At 41.1% G+C, this 22,191-nt stretch overlaps 1 protein-coding gene across 1 annotated transcript in view; it reads left to right on the plus strand.

Moving 5' to 3' along the window:
• Positions 1-22,191, plus strand: part of PDGFRL (platelet derived growth factor receptor like) — a 65,190-nt gene that overhangs the window by 35,933 nt on the left and 7,066 nt on the right. The window contains exon 3 of the mRNA XM_032413541.1: positions 18,419-18,570. Coding sequence (XP_032269432.1) covers positions 18,419-18,570 — 152 coding nt within the window. The remainder of the gene's footprint in view (positions 1-18,418; positions 18,571-22,191) is intronic.

Genomic DNA, 22,191 nt, shown 5'->3' on the forward strand with positions numbered 1-22,191 from the left:
TTTAAAGTATGCCACAGATTTATCTTTTTTTGTTTGCACGTCTGGATATTAGACCACTCGGTGAAGGCAGGGAAGATTCTAGGAATGGCTTGTAAAAGTTCTGTTGGTATTTTTTGAGGTTTTTCTGGTCACCAAGTTGTTAAAGATTGAGGATATCAGGTATCATCCTCAGGGTTTTGCCATCTTGCTTCCTGCATCTCTTTTGGGTGTTCCCAGGTCCTACCTACATGTGTACAAGCTGATAAAGATCTGGCACCCGGAGGACACAGGCCCCAATAATGCCTCTAAATTCTTCAAAAAACTTTTGGAATTCCTCCTTAGGCTTAGAAAATTCAACTATGGCCCTTAATTCAGTCTTTGACCAAGGAACAAAGGATACCTGAGGAGGTTTGTCTGCAACCTCAAGTAGTTTTATTTTAAAAGGTCACTGTCTAATAGTCTCTTCAGAGTGAAAAGGCAGTTCAGATAGAGAATTAGTAAAATGTGAGTACTCAGGTAAAAAAAAAAAAGATGAGAGTAAGTGGGAGTCACATCCATCCTATCATCTTTTGCTTTAGGTACCTCTTGTGTCTTTAATTTTTCATTAGCCTTTAGTAATGGGTCTTTTAATGAAGTTATTTTGGGGTCTTGAAGACTTTTGGAGGCATACCAATTAAAGTAGGCATCCTGTTCTGTTTGTTCAACTTGGGATCCCCTGCTGTTAAGTACATTTCTTAAATAAGCAATCGTGTCTAGTTGAAATGTTCCTCATAAAGGCTACTGCAAGTCTAGGTTATTTTTAGTAAAAATTTGCCATTTTGCTAGATAACTGTAGCTTCCAGGATGATAGTTCTTAAACATAAAATCATAGGTGTACCGGAGGGTGGCACGCTCAACTCTTTGAAGGATTCCATTTCTTTTAGAGTTTCCCAGAGCCACACACACACCTAAGAGGACCTAAGAGTCCATCACAAGAGTCTTCTTGAGGTACATGTGCTCTAACAACCTTTAAATGCTGGACCCATGCTTACCAATGTTTGCAGCTTTTTTGACTCCTGAGATTTCCATTAGCAGCTAGCCTTTATGTAATATTCACTGAGGCCTCCCACTGGATTCAGTTCTGACCAAATTGGACCCAATCCTGGACCCAGTTTGGTTTTTAAATTGGACCCAGTCCAATTGAAAGCACAGTTCCTAGGCCCAGTCCAGTTTTTAGGTTGGACCTAGTCCACCGGTGGCTGATAACCACCAACAGTTCCCTATATGGAGTCTGGGGATGGGGGGAAGGATTGAACCAGTAGAATCTAAAAATGGGGACTGTGGACTGGTTCCAAACAAATGGGAAACTGCAGCTGCCCCCAACAGTGCTCAGTGTGGAATCTCGGAATAGAACCAAGGGCTCTATAGAGAACTGTGGAAAGCCAATTAGATCAGGAGCTGGACGCAAAGTGAGGGGAGCTCAGAACCAAGAGGAACTTACCCATAGCCTTCAGAAAGGGTGAGAAAGACAACTCAAAGTGTCTGTGGCTGCCACACCTGTGTATCTTGTTGTCCCCAAAGCTGCTAGAAGTAATGAAGGATAGTCGGGAGAAAGGTAGGCAGGGACAAGGGGCCCCATCCTGAGGAAAACTACCCTTAGAAGGAAAAAGAGCTCATCCTGTTACTCCAGGCTTTACTCAGTGTCCTAGCTTTAAGTCTTCCTACTGGGAAGACTTACAACTTGTGACAGAAAGGAAGGGAGTGGCCTTGGGTGTCCTAATCCAGGCCCAGGGGGCCAGCTCAACAGCCAGTGGGATATTTAAACAAAGAGCTTGATCTGGTGGCCTTAGGGCAGTGGTGGCCATGCTGTCTTGATTCCAGAGGCTAGGCAAAACCACCCTGAAAGGAGCCCTCCACCCTTTTCCACATGAACAACTACCTGATAGGTAGAGAGCTCGTGGACAAAACCCTGACTGGGTGACAGGTACCTGGAGAGTTAATCAGATTAGAACATTCCACAACAAAGAGCCCAAAAAACCCCTAGATTTAAATGCCAAATTGGCAACCCCCTCGGGTCCCTTCCCTCTTTGGAAGCATTGTACTATTGCTCAATAAACTTTGCTTTAAATTTGCTTTGCCGCCCACCACTCTTCGTCTGGCTTACCTCTTCATTCTTTGAAGTGACGTGACCAAGAACTGTGGGTGCTAAAGGGAAAGAAATCCTGCAACAGAAGTCTCTGTCAGTCCTACTGCTGCCACTAAATCTGTTAAAGAACAAAAATTTAACCAAGTAAATTTAAAGATCTAATTGTTCAAATATCCATGAATCAGGTAGCATCTCATGTAACAAACAGAAGAGGCTCCCAGGAGTTGTACAAAATGGAAGGCTTTTATAAGCAGAAATGAGGGGGGTGGGGACAAGGACATTATTAGCAAAAGAAGAGAAAGGATTGTTTCAAGCATGGCCACCTTTCCTTAGGGGGAATGGCAGGAGTTCTTATCATACAGATGACCTCATTAGTGCTGATCAGGAAGTTCCAGATTGATCGGTTGAAAATTCCACTCCTAGAAGAGGCTGAAATTACAGTTCATTTAGGTATAAAGTCTTGGTGGGACTTAACCTAAGTGACTCTATTTTGGGCCTGTTGCTTATTAATATCACCATTTTACAAATGCCACTGAACATAAATGACCTTTCTAAGAATACAACTCTGAAGAATTAACCAGGTTTAGGCCAGATGGCAAATAAGAGAGGCTTTCAGTGGGAAAGGGATGGCTGGAAGACTGGGATGGAAAGAATCCAGTGTGTGTGGGGTAGGTGAGGAGTTTGGTTGTGTGGAGAGGTGGGTAAATGATGGAGGTGTTGGGAGACTTGAATACCAAGCCAAGATGACCGCATTTGACTCGCTTTGCTCTGGGGGCTACTGTTAACTGTAAAGCTGGAGGTAATAATAAAATGGTTTTTAGGAAAGTATATCTGACAGTTTTGTAGTGCATCTGAAGGGGCTAGAGGAGACATTTTACTAGAAGGATCAATTGGTTGATAAAAGGTAGGGAATGGAAACAACATGGAGAGTCGTTGATATCAAGATTCGGTCTGGGTGACAGATGGAGTTGTGGCGCCATTAGAAAAAAATAGCAAAGCCAAGAGTGGGAACCAGGTGAGAGGGGAGGCTGAATGAGATCCAGGAGCCTGGGAAGCCAGGTATAAGCTCCAGGGAGGTGGCATAGCCTGGACAGGAATACCTGCACAAGAGGAATAAAGCAGATTTGAGAACAAAGTCACTCTGCCCTCAGTCATTTTTGCATTCCAACTGGCAGTAATTTTTTAAATCAGAGCAAAATAATATACTGGATTTTGGGGGTCTCCAAATAAATTTCTACGGCTCCTGCCTTTTGGAATCCACAGGCTAGAAAGGCAACATGATAAAAACAAAACAAAACAAAACAACCTCACCTCCAGATTTTTAAACTACAAATGAGCCAACCACGATCACACATTTATAGAGTATCTGTTCTAAAGTTTTGTAAGAGGTTTAAGTTGCTTTGATTTTGTTATAGTTTTGATTTTGTTATTATAAAATAGTTCACGCTTATATAATTTAGAAAGTTAGAAATTATAGATAAGTAAAAAGAAGAGGTTATTAAAAGTCCCAGGATACACTGTTAACACTATAGCATAGAATCTTCCAGCTTCACTTTTATTTTTATTAGAGTATAATTAACATGTTATATTAGTTTCAGGTGTATAATGTAATCATTCACCAGTTCTGTATGTTAATCAGTGCTCATCATGATAAGTGTATTCTTAATCCCCTTCACTCTTTCACCCATCCCCCACCTACCTGGCAACCAGCAGTTTCTTCTCTGTATTTAAGAATCTGTTTTTTGTTTGTCTCTTTTTTCATTTTTCATTTGTTTTATGTCTTAAATTCCACATATGAGTGAAATCATCTGGTATTTGTCTTTCTCTGACTTATTTCACTTAGCATTATATCCTCTAGGTCCATCAGTATTGTTGCAAATGGCAAGATCACATTCTTTTTTTATAGCTGAGTAATATTCAATTGTATATATACCACATTGCCTTTATCCATTCATTTCTTGATAAAACACTTGGGTTGCTTCCATATCTTGGCTATTGTAAATAATGCTGCAATAAACATAGGGATGCATACATCTTTTTGAATTAATGTTTTTTTTTCCCCCCTTTGGGTAAATACCCAGTAGTGAAATTACTGGATGGTATGGTAATTCTATTTTTAATTTTTTGAGGAATCTCCATACTGTTTTCCACAATGGCTGCACCAATTTGCATTCCCACCAGCACTTTATGAGGGTTCCTTTCCCTCCACATCCTCACCAGCACTTGTTATTTCTTGTCTTTTTGATTCTAGCCATTCTTACTGGTGTGAGGTGATACCTCATTGTGGTTTTGACTTGCGTCTCCCTGATGGTTAGTGATGCTGAGCTTTTCATGTGTCTGTTGGCCATCTGGATGTCTTCCCTGGAAAAATGTCTAGTTAGGTCATCTGCCCATTTTTTAGGTTGTTTGGTTTTTTGGAGTTGAGTTGTATAAGGTCTTTATATATTTTGGATCCATCCCCTATCAGATATGTCGTTTGCAAATATCTTCTCTTGTTCAGTAGTTTGCCTAGTTTTGTTGGTAGTTCTTTTGGTGTAGTCCCAATAGTTTATTTTTGCTTGTTTCCTGAGGACACCTATCTAGAGAAATGTTTTTATGACTGATATCAATGAAATAACTGCCTATGTTTTCTTCTAGGAGTTTGATGGTTTCAGGTCTCATATTTAGGTCTTTAATCCATTTTGAGTTTAGTTTTGTGTATAGTGTAAGAAAGTGGTTCAGCTTCATTCCTTTGCATGTAGCTGTCCAGTTTTTCCAGCACCATTTGTTGAAGAGAATTTCTTTTACCCATTGGATATTCTTGCCTCCTTTGTCATAGATTAATTGACCATGTAAATGTAGGCTTATTTGTGGGCTCTCTGTTCTGTTCCAAAGACCGATATGTCTATTTTTGTGCCAGTACCGTATTGTTTTGATTATTACAACTATATAGTATCTTGAAATCTGGGATTGTGATACCTCCAGCTTTGTTCTTCTTTCTCAAGATTGCTTTGGCTGTTTGGGGTCTTTTATGGTTCCATATAAATTTTAGGATTATTTATTCTAGTTCTGTGAAAAATGCTGTTGCTATTCTGATAGAGATTGCATTAAATCTGTAGATTGCTTTGGATAATATGGACATTTAACAATATTGGTTCTTTCAATTCGTGAGCATGGAATATCTTTCCATTTGTTTGTCCCATCTTTGATTTCTTTCATCAGTGTTCTATAATTTTGGAAGTACAGGTCTCTCACCTCCTTGGTTAAGTTTATTCCTAGATTTTTTATTATTTTTGGTGGAATTATAGATAGGATTATTTTCTTAATTTCTCTCTCTGCAGCTTTATTATTAGTGTAGAGAAATGCAACAGATTTCTGTGTATTAATTTTCTATCCCGTGGCTTTACTGAATTTATTTATCAATTCTAGTAGGGTTTTTGTTGTTGTTGTTGTTGTTGTTGTTGAGCCTTTAGGGTTTTCTATATATAAAATCATGTCATCTGCAAATAGTGAAAGTTTTAATTCTCCCTTACCAATTTGGATGCTTTTTATTTATTTTTCTCATCTGATTGCTGTGGCTAGCATTTCCAGTACTATGTTGAATGAAAGTGGTGAGAGTGGACATCCTGGTCTTATTCCTGATCTTAGAGGAAAAGTTCTCAGTTTTTCACCATTCAGTATGATATTAGTTGTGTGATGTCATGTATGGCTTTTATTATGTTGAGATATGTTCCCTCTAAACCTACTTTGTTACAAGAGTTTTTATCATGAATGGATGTTATACTTTGTCAGATGCTTTTTCTGAATCTATTGAGATGATCAAGTTTTTTTATCCTTTCTTTTATTGGTGTGATGTATCAGGTTGAATTGATTTGCATATATTGAACCATCCTTGCATCCAGGGAATAAATCCCATTTGATCATGGTGAATGATTTTTTTAAATATGTTGTTGGATTGGCTTGCTAATATTTTTTTTTTTTTTAAGATTTTATTTATTCATTTGAGAGAGAGAGAATGAGAGACAGAGAGCACGAGAGGGAAGAGGGTCAGAGGGAGAAGCAGACCCCACGCTGAGCGGGGAGCCCGATGCGGGACTCAACCCCGGGACTCCAGGATCATGACCTGAGCCGAAGGCAGTCGCCTAACCAACTGAGCCACCCAGGCGCCCTGGCTTGCTAATATTTTGTTGAGGATTTTTGCACTGATGTTCATCAGAGATATTTGCCTTTGGTTTTCTTTTTTTGTAGTGTCATTGCCTTGTTTTCGTATTAGGGTAATGCTGGCCTCATAGAATGAATTTGGAAGCTCTCCTTTCTCTTGTATTTTTTGAAATAATTTGAGATGAATAGGTATAATCTCTTTAAATGTTAGGTAGAATTCAGCTGTGAAGATCTCTGGTCCTGGACTTTTGTTTGTTAGTTTTTTGATTACTGATTCAATTTCTTTGCTTGTGATTGGTCTGTTCAAATTTTCTATTTCTTTCCAATTTAGTTTTGGAAAGTTATATGTTTCTAGGAGTTTATCCATTTTTTCTAGGTTGTCCAATTTGTTGGCATATAATTTTTCATAATTCTCTTATAATCCTTTGTATTTCTGGTGTGTTGGTTGTTATTTCTTTCATTTCTGATTTTATTTGAGTTCTGTCTTTTTTTTTCTTGATCAGTCTGTCTGAATGTTTATCAATTTTGTTGATCCTTTCAAAGAACCAGCTCCTAGTTTCATTGATCTGTTCTATTGTTTTTTAATCTTTATTTCATTTATTTCTGTTGTGATCTTTTATTTACTTCTTTCTACAGGCTTTGTACTTTGTTCTTTTTCCTAGCCCCTTTAGGTGTAAGGTTCCAGTTTTATTTTTATAGGTAAAATATTTATATCAACATGTATAAACTGTTTTATGATTAATTTTTTCCCTAACATATCATGAGTGTTTTTCTGTGTTATGCCTATAATACCATAATATGTTTAACTAAATCCCTATTGTTAGGATTTCAGGTTATCTCTCACTTTTCCTATCTGAGTCATTGCTGCAGTAAGCAGATAGGTAGCTGTGATTTATTCCTATAGTGGAATTATTGTATTATTCTTTTAAGGTATATTTGAATTTGGCTTGCTGTTACTTTCTTGAGGATTTTTGCATCTGTGTTCATCAGGGATATTGGCCTATAGTTTTATTTTTATAGTGTCTTTGTCTGGTTTTGTTTTCAGGGTAATGCTGGACTTGTAGAATGAATTTGGAAGCATTCCTTCTTCCATTATTCTGGAATAGTTTGAGAAGTATACTGTTAACTCTTCTTTGAATGTTTGGTAGAATTCACCTGTGAAGCTGTCTGATCCTAGACTTTGTTGGGAAGTTTTTGTTTTACAGATTTAATTTTATTACTAGTAATCATTCTGTTCAGATATTTTATTTCTTTCTGATTCAGTCTTAGAAGACTATATATTTCTAGGAATTTATTCATTTCTTCTAGATTATTCAAGTTATTGGTGTATAATTGTTCATAGCAGCCTCTTTTAATCCTTTGTATTTCTGTAGTGTCAGTTTTAACCTCTCCTTTTTCATTTTTGATTTTATTTATTTGGGCCCTCTCTCTTTTTTTTTTCTTGATGAGTCTGGCAAAGGTTTATCAATTTTGTTTCCTTTTTTCCAAAGAACAGCTCTTAGTTTCATTGATCTTTTCCATTATTTTAAGTGTATATTTTATTTATTTTTGTTCTTTTGTTATTTTCTTCCTTTTACTGCTTTGGGTTTTATGCTTTTTCTCGTTACTTTAAATGTATGGTTAGATGGTTTATTTGAGATCTTTCTTGTTTCTTGAGGTAGTCTGTATCACTATAAACTGCCCCCTTAGAACTGCTTTTGCTGTGTCCCATTGATTATGGAACATTGTGTTGCCATTTTCATTTTTCTCAAGGTATTTTTAAATCTCCTCTTTGATTTCTTCATTGACCCAGATTATTTAGTAGCATGTTGTTTAGCCTCATTTGTGTTTTTTCCCAGAGTTTTATTCTTGTGAAAATTTCTAGTTTCAGATTGTTGTGGTTGGAAGAGATGCTTGATATGATTTCAATCTTAAATTTATTGATAATTGTTTTGTTACATAACATGTCATCTGATTTGGAGAATGTTCCCTGTGCACATGAAAAAATGTGCATTCTGCTGTTTTTGATGAAATGTTCTGTATGTATCTATGAAGTTTATGTAGTCTAATGTTTCATTGATGTTCTGTCTGGATAATCTATCCATTGATGTAAATGGAATGTTAAAGTGATTTAATATTATTGTATTATTGTCACTTTCTCTCTTTATGTCTGTTAATATTTTCTTTTTATGTTCAGGTGCTCCTATGTTGGGTGCATAGATATTTACAATCATTACATCCTCTTGGAGTGATCCATTTATCATTATATAATGCCCTTTTATGTCTCTTGTTATAGTCTTTGTTTTAAAGTCTGATATAAATATTGCTATGCCAACTTTCTTTTCATTTCAATTTTCATGGGATGTCTTTTTTAAATCTCTTCATTTTCAGTCGGTATGTGTTTTTAGATTTGAAATGAGTCTCTTGTAGGTAGCACATATATGGGTCTTGGTTTTTTTTTTATACATTCACTCACCCTATGTCTTTTGATTGGAACATTTAGTACAATAACATTTAAAGTAATTATTTATAGGTATATGTTTATTGCCATTTTTTTTCTGGCTGTTTTGTAGTTCTTCTCTGTTCCTTTTTTTCCTTGGTCTCTTCCCTTGTGTTTTGATGATTTTAATTAGTGATATGTTTGGTTTCCTTTCTCTCTCTCTCTTTTAATCTGTTACAGATTTTTGGTTTGTGGTTATCATGAGGTTTGTATATAACAATCTATGTATATAGTAGTCTAAGTCACTTAAGTTTGAACGCATTCTAAAAGCATTAAATTTTATTCTCCCTTGCCATATTTTATGTTTTTGACATCATATTTTACATATTTTTATTTTGTATACTCCTTAACTAATTATTGTAGGTATAGTTGATTTTACTATTTTTGTCTTTTAACCCTCATACTAACGTTATAAGTGGTTGATCCACTACATTTACTGTACATTTACTTTTATCATTGATATTTTTTCTTTTATAATTTTCTTCTAGCTGTGACATTTTCTTTTCTGCTTAAAGGAATCCTTTTAACATTTCTTGTAAAACCCATTTAGTGGTAATGAACTCCTTTAACTTTTGTTGGTCTGGGGAACTCTTTACCTCTCCTCCAATTTTGAATTATAACCTGGGTAGAAAGAGTTTCTTGATTGTAGGCTTTTTCTTCAGCACTCTGAATATATGTCCTTTTCTTCTGGCCTGAAAAGTTTCTACTGAAAAATCAGCTGATGTATGTAACTTGGTTGTAATTAGTTGCTTTTTTGCTGCTGCTTTCAAGATTCTCTCTTTATATTTAACTTTTTGGTGTGGACCTCATTGGTTCATCTTCTTTGGGGCTCTTTCTGCTTCCTGGACCTGGATGTCTGTTTCCTTTCCCAGGTTAGGGAAGTTTTCAGCTATTATTTCTTTGCATAAGTTTTCTGTCCCTTTCTCTCTCTTCTCCTTCTGGGAACTGTATAATGTGAATGTTTTATGCTTAATGTTGTCTAGACGTCTTTTAAGCTATCCTTATTAAGGGGCCCCTGGATGGCTCAGTTGGTTAAGTGTCTGCCTTTGGCTCAGGTCATGATTTCAGGGTCCTGGGATTGAGCCCCGTGTCAGGCTCTCTGATCAGTGGGGAGTCTGCTTCTCCCTCTCTCCCCACCCCATTTGTGTGCTCTCTCTCTCTCTCATACTCACTCTCTCTCTCAAATAAATAAATAAAATCTTTTAAAAAACCTATCTTTATTAAAATAAATTTTTTCTGTTCCACTTGGATGATTTCCACTGCCCTGTCTTCCAGATCACTGATTTGTTCTTCTGCATCCTCTAATCTGATGTTAATTCTCTCAAGTGTATTTTTTTAAATTTCAGCTCTGATGAATTCTTTTTAATATTTTATTTCTCTTTGTTGAAGTTCTCACTGTGTTCATCCATTATTTTTCTGGGTTCAGTTAGCAACTTTATGACCATTGCTTTGAAATCCTTATTATGTAGATTGCTTATCTCTCCTTCATTTAGTTCTTTTTCTAAGACTTTGTCATATTCCTCTGTCTCCTCATTTTGTCTGACTCTCTGTATTAGGTAGATCACCCATGTCTCAGTCTTGAAGGAGTGGCCTTATGTAGTAGGTGTCCTCTGAGCCCAGAAGAGCAATGCCCTCAGGGTCACCAGAACCAGGCACTCCAGGGGTGTCCCGTGTGGTCTGTATGCACCTTCTTATGGCTGGGTTATACCTACTGCAGGGCTGCTGGTGAGCAGGGATGGCCCCTGGTTTGGCTAGCTATGAGGACCAGCTGTGATTTGTAATTATGCTAGTGTGCGTGGTTGCATTGGTGTGTGTGGCAGGATCCCCCTTCTCAGGATGTGATTCACTTTGAGGGGTGATGGTCCACGCCAAGGTTGCTCGCCAAGTGTGGCAGGGCATACTGGAAGTCACATTGGGGTGTACCAGTCCTAGCCAAGCCCACCTCCTGGGTAGGGCAGAGTGGCAGCCACTTTGGTGGGGGATCTGCTGGTCAGGTGGGTCCACAGGGGGAATGTGGAGGTGGGGTGAGTGGTGCTAGCAAGGTAGATGGCATGTGTCAGAAATGGCACCCACCAGTGCTGGGCCAGGTAGATAGAGGGAGAGTAAAATGATACCTACCAGCACTTCCCTTTCTAGATAAAGTTCCTACAGATCCCTGCCCTTCCAGTCCTTGCACTAAAATTAGTCACTAAATTTCTCTCACACATGACCCAGGCACTTTTCAAACTGCTGCCTCTGTGCTAGGTCTCAGTGGGAGTAATTTGTGTGCAAGCCCTTTAAAAATGGAGTTTGGGTTTCCTATAGTCTCTGGCTTTCTTGGAATTAAGCCTTGCTGGTTTTCAAAGCAAGACACTATTGGGGCTTGTCTTCCTATTTCGGGTGCCCACGGCTGGGCTTCCTGATGTGGAGCGTGAACCCCTCACTCCTCAGGGAGTACTTCCTCACTGTGTCAGGGGTGTGGGTCCTGACTAGAACATGACTTCGACCCTTCTTCCTATCTCAGTGTGGCTTTTTGTTTATATCTATAGTTGTTTTGGAGCTGCTCTGCTAATCTTCAAGTTGTTCCCAGAGATAGTTGTTCTATATGTTGTTGCAGTTTTGTTGTGTCCTGAGAAGAGGTGAGCTCAGAGTTTTCCTCCTCTGTCAACTTGATCCCCTCCTATTACTTCTTTTTTAAAAATATAGAAGAATCTGGCATAAGTCATTGTAGTAGAAAGTCTTGACTCCCATTCACGTAAATTAACATAATCTGTTGTTAGCATAGAAATATGGTAGTTATATTGCAAGGGTGTTGAGTAAGTCCTTGGATAGTCCTCAAACATACAGAGGGAGGGATGGAGGGAGGGAGGGGGGGAGGGGGAGGAAGAAAGAAAGAGAGGGAGGGAGGTAGAGAAGAGAGGGGGCCAGGGAGGGAGGGAGGTGGGGTAGAGAGGGGGAAGGGAGGGAGAAAAAAGAAGAGAGGGAAGGAAGGAAGGAAAGAAAGAAGGAGGGAGGGATATTTCTGCTTAGGTTTTGATATTGAAACTGTATTCACTTTGTTCCTCATTTTGCATATTTGGTTCTCTACTAGATTCTCATACATATTTCTTTTCATCATCTTTTCTTTTAAAAAATCATAAACTGTGAAACTCTGATATGTTTTACCAGCTGTCGGTTTCCCAGGGTTTGTATTTTGTTGATGTGGCTCCATTCCCAGAATATCATGGAGCAATTATTTTCTGACACATTCTTAAAAAGAAGCTTAAACACAAGGCCCTGTACAAACACTTGAAATATGAACAAGCATGAATCTGTATCTCCTCTGATGCTTGGCATAGTTCCTTGCATGTGGTAGAAGCTAAATAATTAATTTTTGAAGTGAGTGTTGAATGAGGAAGATTTTGGATTGCATCTTTTTCCCTTACTCCTTATACTTCTGTTTTATGTCAATGGGGACAACATGGTCTCCAATGCAGAACATCTGGGTTCTGATAGTTGAGTGGCTCTGGGAACATTATTTAAACTAACCTTCAAATTCTTCTCCTGTGGTTCCAACACTTACGTGGGAAAGTTACCTAGCCTCTTCGGCCAAAATTTGCTCACCTACAACTTGGGGAGGATAATAGCACCTACTTCACAAAGCTTTTATGAGGATGAATGAAATCAGTCAAAATCTATAAAGGGCTTAAAACAGGGCTTAACACATATTAAGCACTACCTAAGTTTTAGTTATTATTATTAGTTTGATCATCTCCACCTCATGTGATTGAGAAAAAGTAATGTGTGCTTTGGGTGCTGTCCATTATATAGTAGATGTTTGATAACTAGTTGTTTTCCTGCCCTTGTTCCCTTCAATTACTCACTGAACTGTTAATTAGCCATGTAAATAGAAAATGGGGTATCACGAATATTACTCAGCTAATTTAACCAGATCTTCCATGTTTTTGTTTGGGGGGTATGTGTGTGTCCATATTTAATAGGATTTGCAATCTAGTAGAGGTACCATCTCTTAGTCAAAATTCCTTTGGTTCATTTTATTTCAGCAGGATAGAAATCCATGCCCTTTTCATTTACAAACATTTGTAAGCTGAGTCTTTGTGACCCTAGGATTAGAAGCTCTACTGTTCCTAGTTGGAAAACAGTGGACAAGATACTTCTCTAAGTTTCAGTGTCCTCATCAGTAAAAGAGGAAAAATAATACCTCCATCCTAATTGGTCATGAGAACTGGAGGACCATCATAACAGCACTATCCAAAATGTATTAAGCACTTACTCTGTGTAAGTGTTCTAAGTCTTGAACTTATTCAAAGGGCTTAGTGCAATGCCTCGTACTCCTAAATGTTAGCTATTGTTAAGTCTGAAGAAGTAGATGTGGCCAGACTGTGGAAGGCATGAGCTCCAGGTAAGAAGTCTGAAGGTCTTGGTGGAGGTGGGGTTTGAATCCAATCAGTATGGCTCCAAAGTCCATGATCTTATGCCTCATGGGACTGCTGCCTGTCACCACAGACCTCTGTCCGCCCATGTTCCAGTCAAACATCTCTTTGCCATGGACCAAAGTGCCTTTTGTCTGTTTTCAGGGGATCTCCTTCCCTTAGAATGCAGGCCTGCTACTTTGTGTATGTTGAAATCCTTCTTTGCTCCCAAAACTCTCTCAGGCCCAAAGCTTTTCCTGGTTACCCTCCTTGGACTTCCATGGCATTTTGTATAGGGGGAACTTGAGAGCAGGAAGCTATTTAGATAACATTGTGTCCCTTATTCTCTACTTTGGAACCTCCCATTTAATTTGCACTTATTAAACATTTATGGGACTGATAACTAATATTTTGTAATCCAGGGTTTACCTCCTGCCCTTGGCTTGTCAAGGCTAGGGAAAGGTTAGGAGCATGAACCCCACCATCGTTACCTGGTCACTGCCCCAGGTGAGATCCACAGTTGTCCCTAACTTTGAGAGCTGTCAGCCTCCTCTTCTATGTCCCATGACATAGCCTTACCCGCCCCCCGCCCAGAAGAGAGTAAGCTGGGCAACATGCTGGAAGCTTCAAGCCTCCATTGATGGGAATGGACTGTTTGTAAAGGCCGTGGGACCCTAACGGAAGGCATACACACAGTCCTAACTTTTATTTTTTGAAGATTTTATTTATTTACTTGAGAGAGAGCGAGCGCAGGAACAGGGGGAGGGGCAGAGGAAGAAGCAGACTCCCCACCGAGCAGGGAGCCAGATGCAGGGCTCCATCCCAGGACCGTGGGATCATGACCTGAGCCAAAGACAAATGCTTAACTGACTGCGCCACCCAGTCGCCCCCACAGCCCTAAATTTTAAACACTCTTTGAAACTTGGACTTGTCCAACATCGAGCTCACTGTGGGCCAGGTATGGAAGAGAAAGACCTAGGCTAAGATGTGCTGGGATATTCAGAGCTGCTTCCAATTAGGGTAAATTCTCCTTGTCTTAAATATAATTTTTGGGCACCTCTTTTTGTTCCAAACTTTACACCATCCACTATTCCATTCCTGGGGATTTGTTAAGTGGTTATAAGAGAAGGGGAGAGTCCTTATGTGAGGTGTCTCCCAGTTCTTTGCAGGGCTCAGTGAATCCTTGTCTCCCTTTCTTTGTGCAGACTCTATCCCCAGAGGCCTTAGGTCAGAGTCCACCACTTTGGGTAGCCTGCTGCTTGGACTATGTGAAACCATTAGAAGAAATGGACATTTTAAATCCAGGCATTTAAACTGTAATCCTGCTAAATAATTTGTTTCCTGTTTTATATTGTTTGCATACAAGAGGGGGTGGAAAAATCCAGAAATGTTTTCCAGTGCATTTCCTTCCTTCCACCCCCAATCCTGCTAAAGATACAGCATGCAGATTTCATGGTGGTAGGGTTATTCCCAAGTGCGAAATTTTTATGTGCCCCATTACTTTCCTGCTAGGAGTGGCATCTTATACTTTCTGTCACTACAGTGCTAGCAAATGTTGGGTCCACAGAGGGTGCTCAGGACATTTATTGATTTCACACTGATTTTGTACCCCCGTTCTGAGCTCTATAGGGAATGTGGTCAGATATTTTGGTCCACCTAGGAAGACACCGACCTCCATTTTCTCTCCACCTTTCCAGTTTTTATCTGCTGAAAGCCAGCTGTATCCTCACAACTGAAATTACGTTTTTGGTCATTGACAAAAACTTTCATTCTGCCCCATGAAATGTGTGTGTGTGTGTGTGTGTGTGTGTGTGTGTGTGTCTATGGTCATGAATCTCTCTTAAAGGCATCTGATGCTTTCAAGCATCCATTTCTTGAATCCTTCTCCTTGATGATACTTTGCTGATTCTTCTCTCTTCTATCCACATTTTCTTTTCCTGTTGGGGCCCCAGTCTGGCTCTAGATTTTGTCCTCAATCTTCTCTTTTCTATGTTTTCTCTTAAGTTCATTCTTTCTCTTAGCTTCACCTCTTACTCTTCTGTAGATGACTCCCCCAAATACAAATCTTTTTTTTTTTTTGAAGACTTATTTATTTATTTGAAAGAGAGAGAGCACAAGCAGGGGGAGTGGCAGGCAGAGAGAGAGGGAGAAGCAGGCCCCCCACAGAGCAGGAAGCCCGATGCGGGGCTCAATCCCAGGACCCTGGGATCATGACCTGAGCTGAAGGCAGATGCTTAATGACTGAGCCACCCAGGCACCACCACCCCCCCAAATACAAATCTAGTGCTGTTTCATCTCTTCTGTGCTCCAGCTCGTGTTTCCAACTGCCACATCCAACTGACATCCACACTTCAATGACCCACACTTCATCACAAATGCAAAATCTCCAATTTTGCCTACCCTAATCTCCTTTCTCTTCTCAGTGATTCCATCTGAATTGGTTAAAGCTCCGTTCTTTCTGACACATAGAAATACAAATGAAGTGGTCATGACTGACCTCTCTCTTTCTTCCACCTCTTATACCCAGTCGGTCATATATGTCCCCCAAGAAAACAGGCCTTGAATTTACTTCCGTTCCCCTGCCAACAGCCAGCCTGGCCCAGCACTTGCCTGGCTGTTCACCACAGTGACAGGCTCTCAGCCTCCCCCTCTTCCTCCTGCCTCTCCCATGCCTTTTCTCCTCACTCTTGCCCTGGCTAAGGTGGGCTGTCACATTCCATCTCCAAACCTGCTGTCCGTTCTCAACTCTAAGCCCCATGACTCCCAACCCCCTCCCTCTGTCGCCTCTGTGATGAATGTATTAAATCCCTCAATCAGTAATGAGTGCCTTCCACCCACTGGGTACTCAGGCTAGGGCAGTGCAGTAAAATGAGCAGACTGGGTGGGTCCCAGCCCTCCTGGGGCTGTGATTTCCTGAGCAAGTGAGCTCACTCCCCTGCCTCGCCCACCCCCACCTTTAAAAGGCCAGCTTGTCTCACTTCCTCCTCAAAGCTGCCTTCAGCCTCTTCAACCCACAGGGATGAACCCCTTTTCAGAATTCCTACTGGTCTTGTTGTGAATACCCCTTCAGTTAGTCTCTGATCCTTTCATGTACATTAGTCTTTTTTATAAAAGATTTTATTTATTCATTTGAGAGAGAGAGAGACAGAGAGAGACAGAGCACAAGCAGGGGGAGAGGGAGAAGCAGACTTCCTGCTGAGCTGGGAGCCAGATATGGGATGCCAGGCTCCATCCCAGGACCTGGAGATCATGACCCCAGCCGAAGGCAGAGGCTCAACCATCTGAGCCACCCAGGTGCCCCTGTACATTAGTCTTAACCCCCTTACCTGGATTGTAGTATCTTTGAGGTCCACTCTTTTATTTGCTGTGCTATCTCCAATATTGGGCATGTATTATTTGTCATTGTTGAAGTGGTTTTCACAATAATTACTACTAGTCTGCAATTATATGTAATTAAGCTATAATTAGAATAATACAGTGAACCTGGTGTGGCATGCAGAGCTTTGCATGCATTTGCTTATCTAATGAGTGGCTATTCCATATATACTTAATTGACTTAACTTTTTGACTCCGTGTCCCCCAGCTGTGGGTCTCAGGAAAGTCAGTTCTCTCTGAGACTCAGTTTCTTCATCTGCAGTGCTGGGAGCTGGATGCTTTTTTTTTTCTTCTTTTTTTTTTCTTTTTTCCATACATCACTGGATGGATGCGTTTTTAAGATTCTTTCCTGTTCCAATCCTGTGGATTCCATTTCACTGCACTCATTTCTAGGAAATCTCTACTGTGTACTCTGCCCAGATTTATTGCTTAGGGAATATAAAGCAAATATGGCACAGTCCCTGCCCTCCAAAGTTTGTACCATCCATTGCAATAACAGGAAGCCATGAGCATCTGAGGGGTAGAGAACAAGGGAGCTAATTACGTCACTAGGAGAAAGCGAGAGTTGATTCTAATTAAAAGCTTCCTGAAGGAGGAGAGATTTCCGTTCAGTTGAGAGGAGGCAGTTGATGGAGTGGGAGTTCGGAGGCACCTCTTGGCAGAACTGGTGGGCAAAGCAGCTATTCAGTGATGAACCAGAACAGGGCTGCGTTTAGGACCAACCAACCAGACATTTTGTTGTGTGCTAAATTTAACATGGTGACCGCACTGATGTTGCTGCAAAATACAACAGGAGACTCTCAACTACATCAAAAGTATGTGGCTCTCAGAGGGGTGAGCCATTTGGATATCTGAGATGCATCCTCAGATTAAAACCATTTATTCTGGCATTCCCCACATGCGGAGGCTCACAAGCCACGGGGGAACAGCTGCTGCATTGATGATACATCTGGACTCCTGTCACAATGCGATACAATTCATTACCATTACAATCAGCTAATACTAGTGTTCAGTGCTAATATTTATGTCTCTCCTCATTGCAGAAGGAACTGAAGCAGTTTGCAAATATATTCACATGCAAGAAGACAAAAATACAAGAGCTACAAAATGAGAAAACAAAAGTGAGGCCAGAGGAAAAGTTAAATGCCCCAAAGTTCTAAATACTGTACCAGACGTAGGCTGTGTAACTGGGGCTCGGCATCGTAGCTACCACGCATTTTTCCCCCCGGAGGAAAGTGTTTATTTTTATTATAATAATGTGGCATCTTAGCGATTCCAAGCTTATCTTCGGAGATTTAGCCTTGTTGATCCAAGAGATTTTGCATACAGGATAGTGCTGGGTGCTTTCATTCATGTTGACTGCTGTTTATTTATTTATTTTAAAGATTTTATTGATTTATTTGAGAGCGAGAGTGGGGGGGGCGCAAGCAGGAGGAGGGTCACAGGGAGAAGCAGACCCCCGCTGAGAGGGGAGCCCGACTGGGGTGGGGGGAGCGCTCGATCCTGGGACCCCGGGATCATGACCTGAGCTGAAGGCAGCCGCCTAACCGACTGAGCCACCTAGGCGCCCCTTGAATGCTGCTTAAATGAACTCATTAGAAGCAAAAGCTGAAAGCAAAACACCTGCCCGAGGCTTTTTGACGGAGTTTCTGTGGCTGTGGGGCTAACGCACCAGTGATGTTACTGCGGGAACTCCCGAATGCCCTCTAGTTATAAAACATAATTGTCATTATTTGCTTCCTTTTTAGAAGCAGCTTCTCCCCCTGACGACTCCCCTCCCCTACAAGCACTTCTGCCCCCAGCATGCTTGTAGTAGTTTGTGCCGTCTGCCGGGAGCCACCAGGGACTTCGGCGCGGGGCCGGCGGGGCCGGGAGCGCGGGCTGCCAGGCCCCCGGGCGGGTGTGAGCGGGCTCTGCTTTCGTTGACAGCCTGAAGCAGCAGGAGCGCTATGGCCAGCTGACGCTTGTCAACTCCACGGCGGCCGACACGGGCGAGTTCAGCTGCTGGGGGCAGTTCTGCCACGGCTACCTCTGCAGGAGGGACGAGACCAGATCAGGCTCCACCTACGTCGTTTTCACAGGTAAACTGTTTGGGGGTATGGGTGGGAGCCTTCAGAATTCCGGACTTGGCCCCGAGTTCTCGGTTCCAAGTATCTAAGGATGACAATGAGAGCGCCCCCTGCTGGCCAGGCTCTGTCAGGTTATGTCAGTCATTGCGTGAAAGTCTCACAGGAAGCCTCCAGACTAAGCACTAATATCATTTCTGTTGCTTTCATGGGGGAAGTAGAGGTTCGAGAGATGAAATACGTCCTTCAGGTCGTACAGGTAAGTGGCGGTACCAGGATTTGAACCCAGTCTGATTCCAGGGTCTCTACCTGCATTGTCCAATATGGCAGCCACCGAACAGGGGTGGATGTTTATTTATTATTATTTAATTAATTAATTAATTTTTTTGGAGAGAGAGAGCACATGTGTGCAAGCCGGGAGGCGGTTGGAGGAGCAGAGCGAGAGAGAGTATCTCAGGCAGGCTCCATGCTCAGCGCTCGATTTCACCGCCCTGACATCATGACCTGAGCCGAGATCATGACCTGAGCCGAAATCATGTGGCTTAACCAACTGAGCCACCCAGGCGCCCCCGTGTGTGACTATTTAGATTTAAATGGAAATTATTTAAAATCAAACAATTTAAAACTCCATTTCTGAGTGGCACGTGCCAGGTTTCAAGTGCCCCTTTGCCACATGTGGCTGGTGGCCGTCCTCCTGGCCACTGCAGACAGAGAACATGGTCGTCACTACACAAAGCTCGACTGGACAGACTCTTGGTCACTGTGCTCTCAGGACCCATGATGACCTCCTTTCTGGAGGCTTCCTAGTCAGAGGAGGCTTAGCCACAGGCCCCCTCACATTTGTCCTTAGGAGTAGCGTGAGCTGAAGTTTTGGGGGCAGGATTCCCAAAGGTTGTGGCCCGTGTGGCTTCAGCCCCATCCCTGTGCTAAGTGAGGTGCCTGAAAATGCGCAGGTCAGAGGGAAGCCTCTGAGTGGCGTCGGGTACGTTTCTGCCAGGTGAAACTTGCTCTTGGAGAAAGAGGCATTGCAAAATAGCTTGCCGGTCTCCTTCCTCAGCAGAGCTGTCTACACTCTGAAGTTTGGGGCATGATGTTCTCTCCAACAGGTTCAGAGGTGAGGGACAGCTTTCAGGAATCTTAGAAATGCCACTCCCTGGTGCTGCCATTGGCCTTGGCATTCCGGGTGAAGCCAGAATGTTTTCTTCGAGTCTAGGCAGGGGCTTTCGTGAGCTTTGTCTACATCCTGAGTCCCTCCACCTTTCAGACCTACACTGACTTAGCCACTGTGACCCAGATGATCTTAGGCCCTGGCCATTAGTGAATGCTTTAGCAAAAATCTCATGTATTTTCCCTTCCCTCCCACATAGCAAGAAGATGCGTGAGCAGAGTCTTTGACATTTTGGAGTCACGTGTATCTCATTTCATTATCACCACACCCTCAGGAAATAAGTAGAAGCTACTTTACCATCTCTGTTTTAGAAATTATGATGCTGACACTGAGACTTGAAAGGGCAAGGTGACTTGTTCAGCGTTCCATGACTGGTAGTGGGGAGAAAGAGTCCACTCCTGTTTTTCTGGCTGAGGATCTAATGTTCTTACTGCCCTGATCCATTTCTAGGACAAGGTGATGGGTAGCTTGATAAACAGGCAGAAAGACACTAGCTAGCATAACTGGTGTTGTCAGGAGAACTGCTAACAGTTGTTCACAGGTAATCCCTTGTGATCCTCATTCTGGAATGTGCTGCACAGAATTGCCCACGTGCCCTTAGTGCCTGTTATTCTGGACAAGAACTGATACCATATTTCACATGGCAGAATGAAGATGTCTTGCCATGATTAGCACTATCACATCTTCCTAAAATACTGGGTTTTGAGTTGAGATTTTGAACGGAAGACTGCCCTTGAGCAGAATGTCCCATTAGGGTTAAGTGCTCTCTTTGAGTTTTGGAGCCAGGTCCTCATTCCTAATTTATGGGAAGCTCTCTAGTGAGTCACAGGAAGGCTAAAATATGTACTTCAACTTTAAAGAAACCTGGATCAAAAAGGGACATGACCTAATGTGTTGTATAATTTTCTCTTTTCTCAACGCCAAGCCAAGAGACCAGTTGGATTTTCAGTAAAGGGTTTAGCATTTATCTTTTCAGGCATGGGTGGGTTTGCAAAACCAAGATGAGCTGTTACGGAAGCTGAGCTTCCTGCTGCTGGCTCTGATTCTTTCAGAACATATGCTTCCCCGCTACCCACATAGAGAAACGTCTGGCATTCATTATGTTTGTATGTTTCCCAGAGTTTGATTGCAAACACTGTGAAGCCTCTTTTTGACTGTTGTTAATTTGTGCAATTTTTGATTAAGCAACTGCTACATATGTAATCTTTATGGGGGGGGCGCTATCAGAGGGGTTTTTTTCCCTAACATTTTATTGAAGTATGATATATACAAAGAAACTACACAAATTATTAGTATACAGCTCAATAAATTATCCTCAAATGAATATACGCATGTAACTACCACCCAGGTCAAGGAGGAGAACCTTACCAGCTTTCTCATAGCAAAGTCTTGGGCACCAATTATATGTAGTAAAACCACATTAATGAACACTTTACTAAATATGGAATTTGTTGACATTTGGATTTTAATTTATAGCCTATTTAGGGTTGTTTTTTTTTTTTTTTTGGAAATCTGAATTTCCATGTGTTTAGTTTTCTTAAAGTAATGCTTGCCATCTACTTGAGTAGCTACAAACATGTTTGCAGGGGTCACATGTAATCTAAAAATTTTTAAATGAACTTCAGCGAAGTTTTTTTGTTGCTGTTGGTAGATCGGATCTACTAATTACAAATATGTTTTTTCTGTTTGTTAAAGCAACTGGTGTGGTCACTTCTTTCAAAGACTGTTTTATAGTACAAGAAGTAAGACCACATTTTTGTGTTCTGGAATTTGGGTTGTTTACTTATTCTACTGGCTTTGTTTATTGGTTCAGTTTCCTCTACAAAACCTTTAAATAAAAGTTGCTTCTAAATCTTCCAATCAGAAGTTTTCCTTAAAGGCTTTTGCTCAAAAGCTATCTTTACTATTCCAGGTTCTCTCTACAAATAGGGATGTGGAGACACAGAGATTAAGTTGACACATCCAAGGCCATATATAGACTTAACTCTGTGTGAACGTGTGGGTTTTAGATACAACATTGACCAAGGTGCCCCTTAACTAAGCCTGAAAGTCAATTTATCATGAAGGTGGCACAAATCCCCCAGCATGATAGAAAGCCTTGGAAAAGATGGAGACTCACTGAGCCATGACATGTTCCCTCTTTATCTCAGAGCCAGGGAAAGACCTCCATGTCAGTGAACTTGGCACTCATAGCCAAAGAACTCTTGGCCCATGAAAACATTTGATGTTGTGTCTAGGAATTCTGTCCCCACCCTAAAAATATCATATGACTGTGGCACAAAGAGGGCTAGTGAAGGAGAAAGCCAAGAATAATTATTTGTTTCAGGAACATGGTAGGGAAAACATGGGAAACAATTTAACAATTGTTGGAGTATGATTAAGGTCAAAGATTTCTCTTAGCAATTACCGTAATATTCCCTCACAGAATCATCCAGAAAACAGGATTAAATGTGCCATGCCAAAAACAA

This window comes from Phoca vitulina, unplaced genomic scaffold, assembly GCF_004348235.1.
Source record: "Phoca vitulina isolate PV1807 unplaced genomic scaffold, GSC_HSeal_1.0 scaffold15, whole genome shotgun sequence".
Lineage (NCBI taxonomy): Eukaryota > Metazoa > Chordata > Mammalia > Carnivora > Phocidae > Phoca > Phoca vitulina.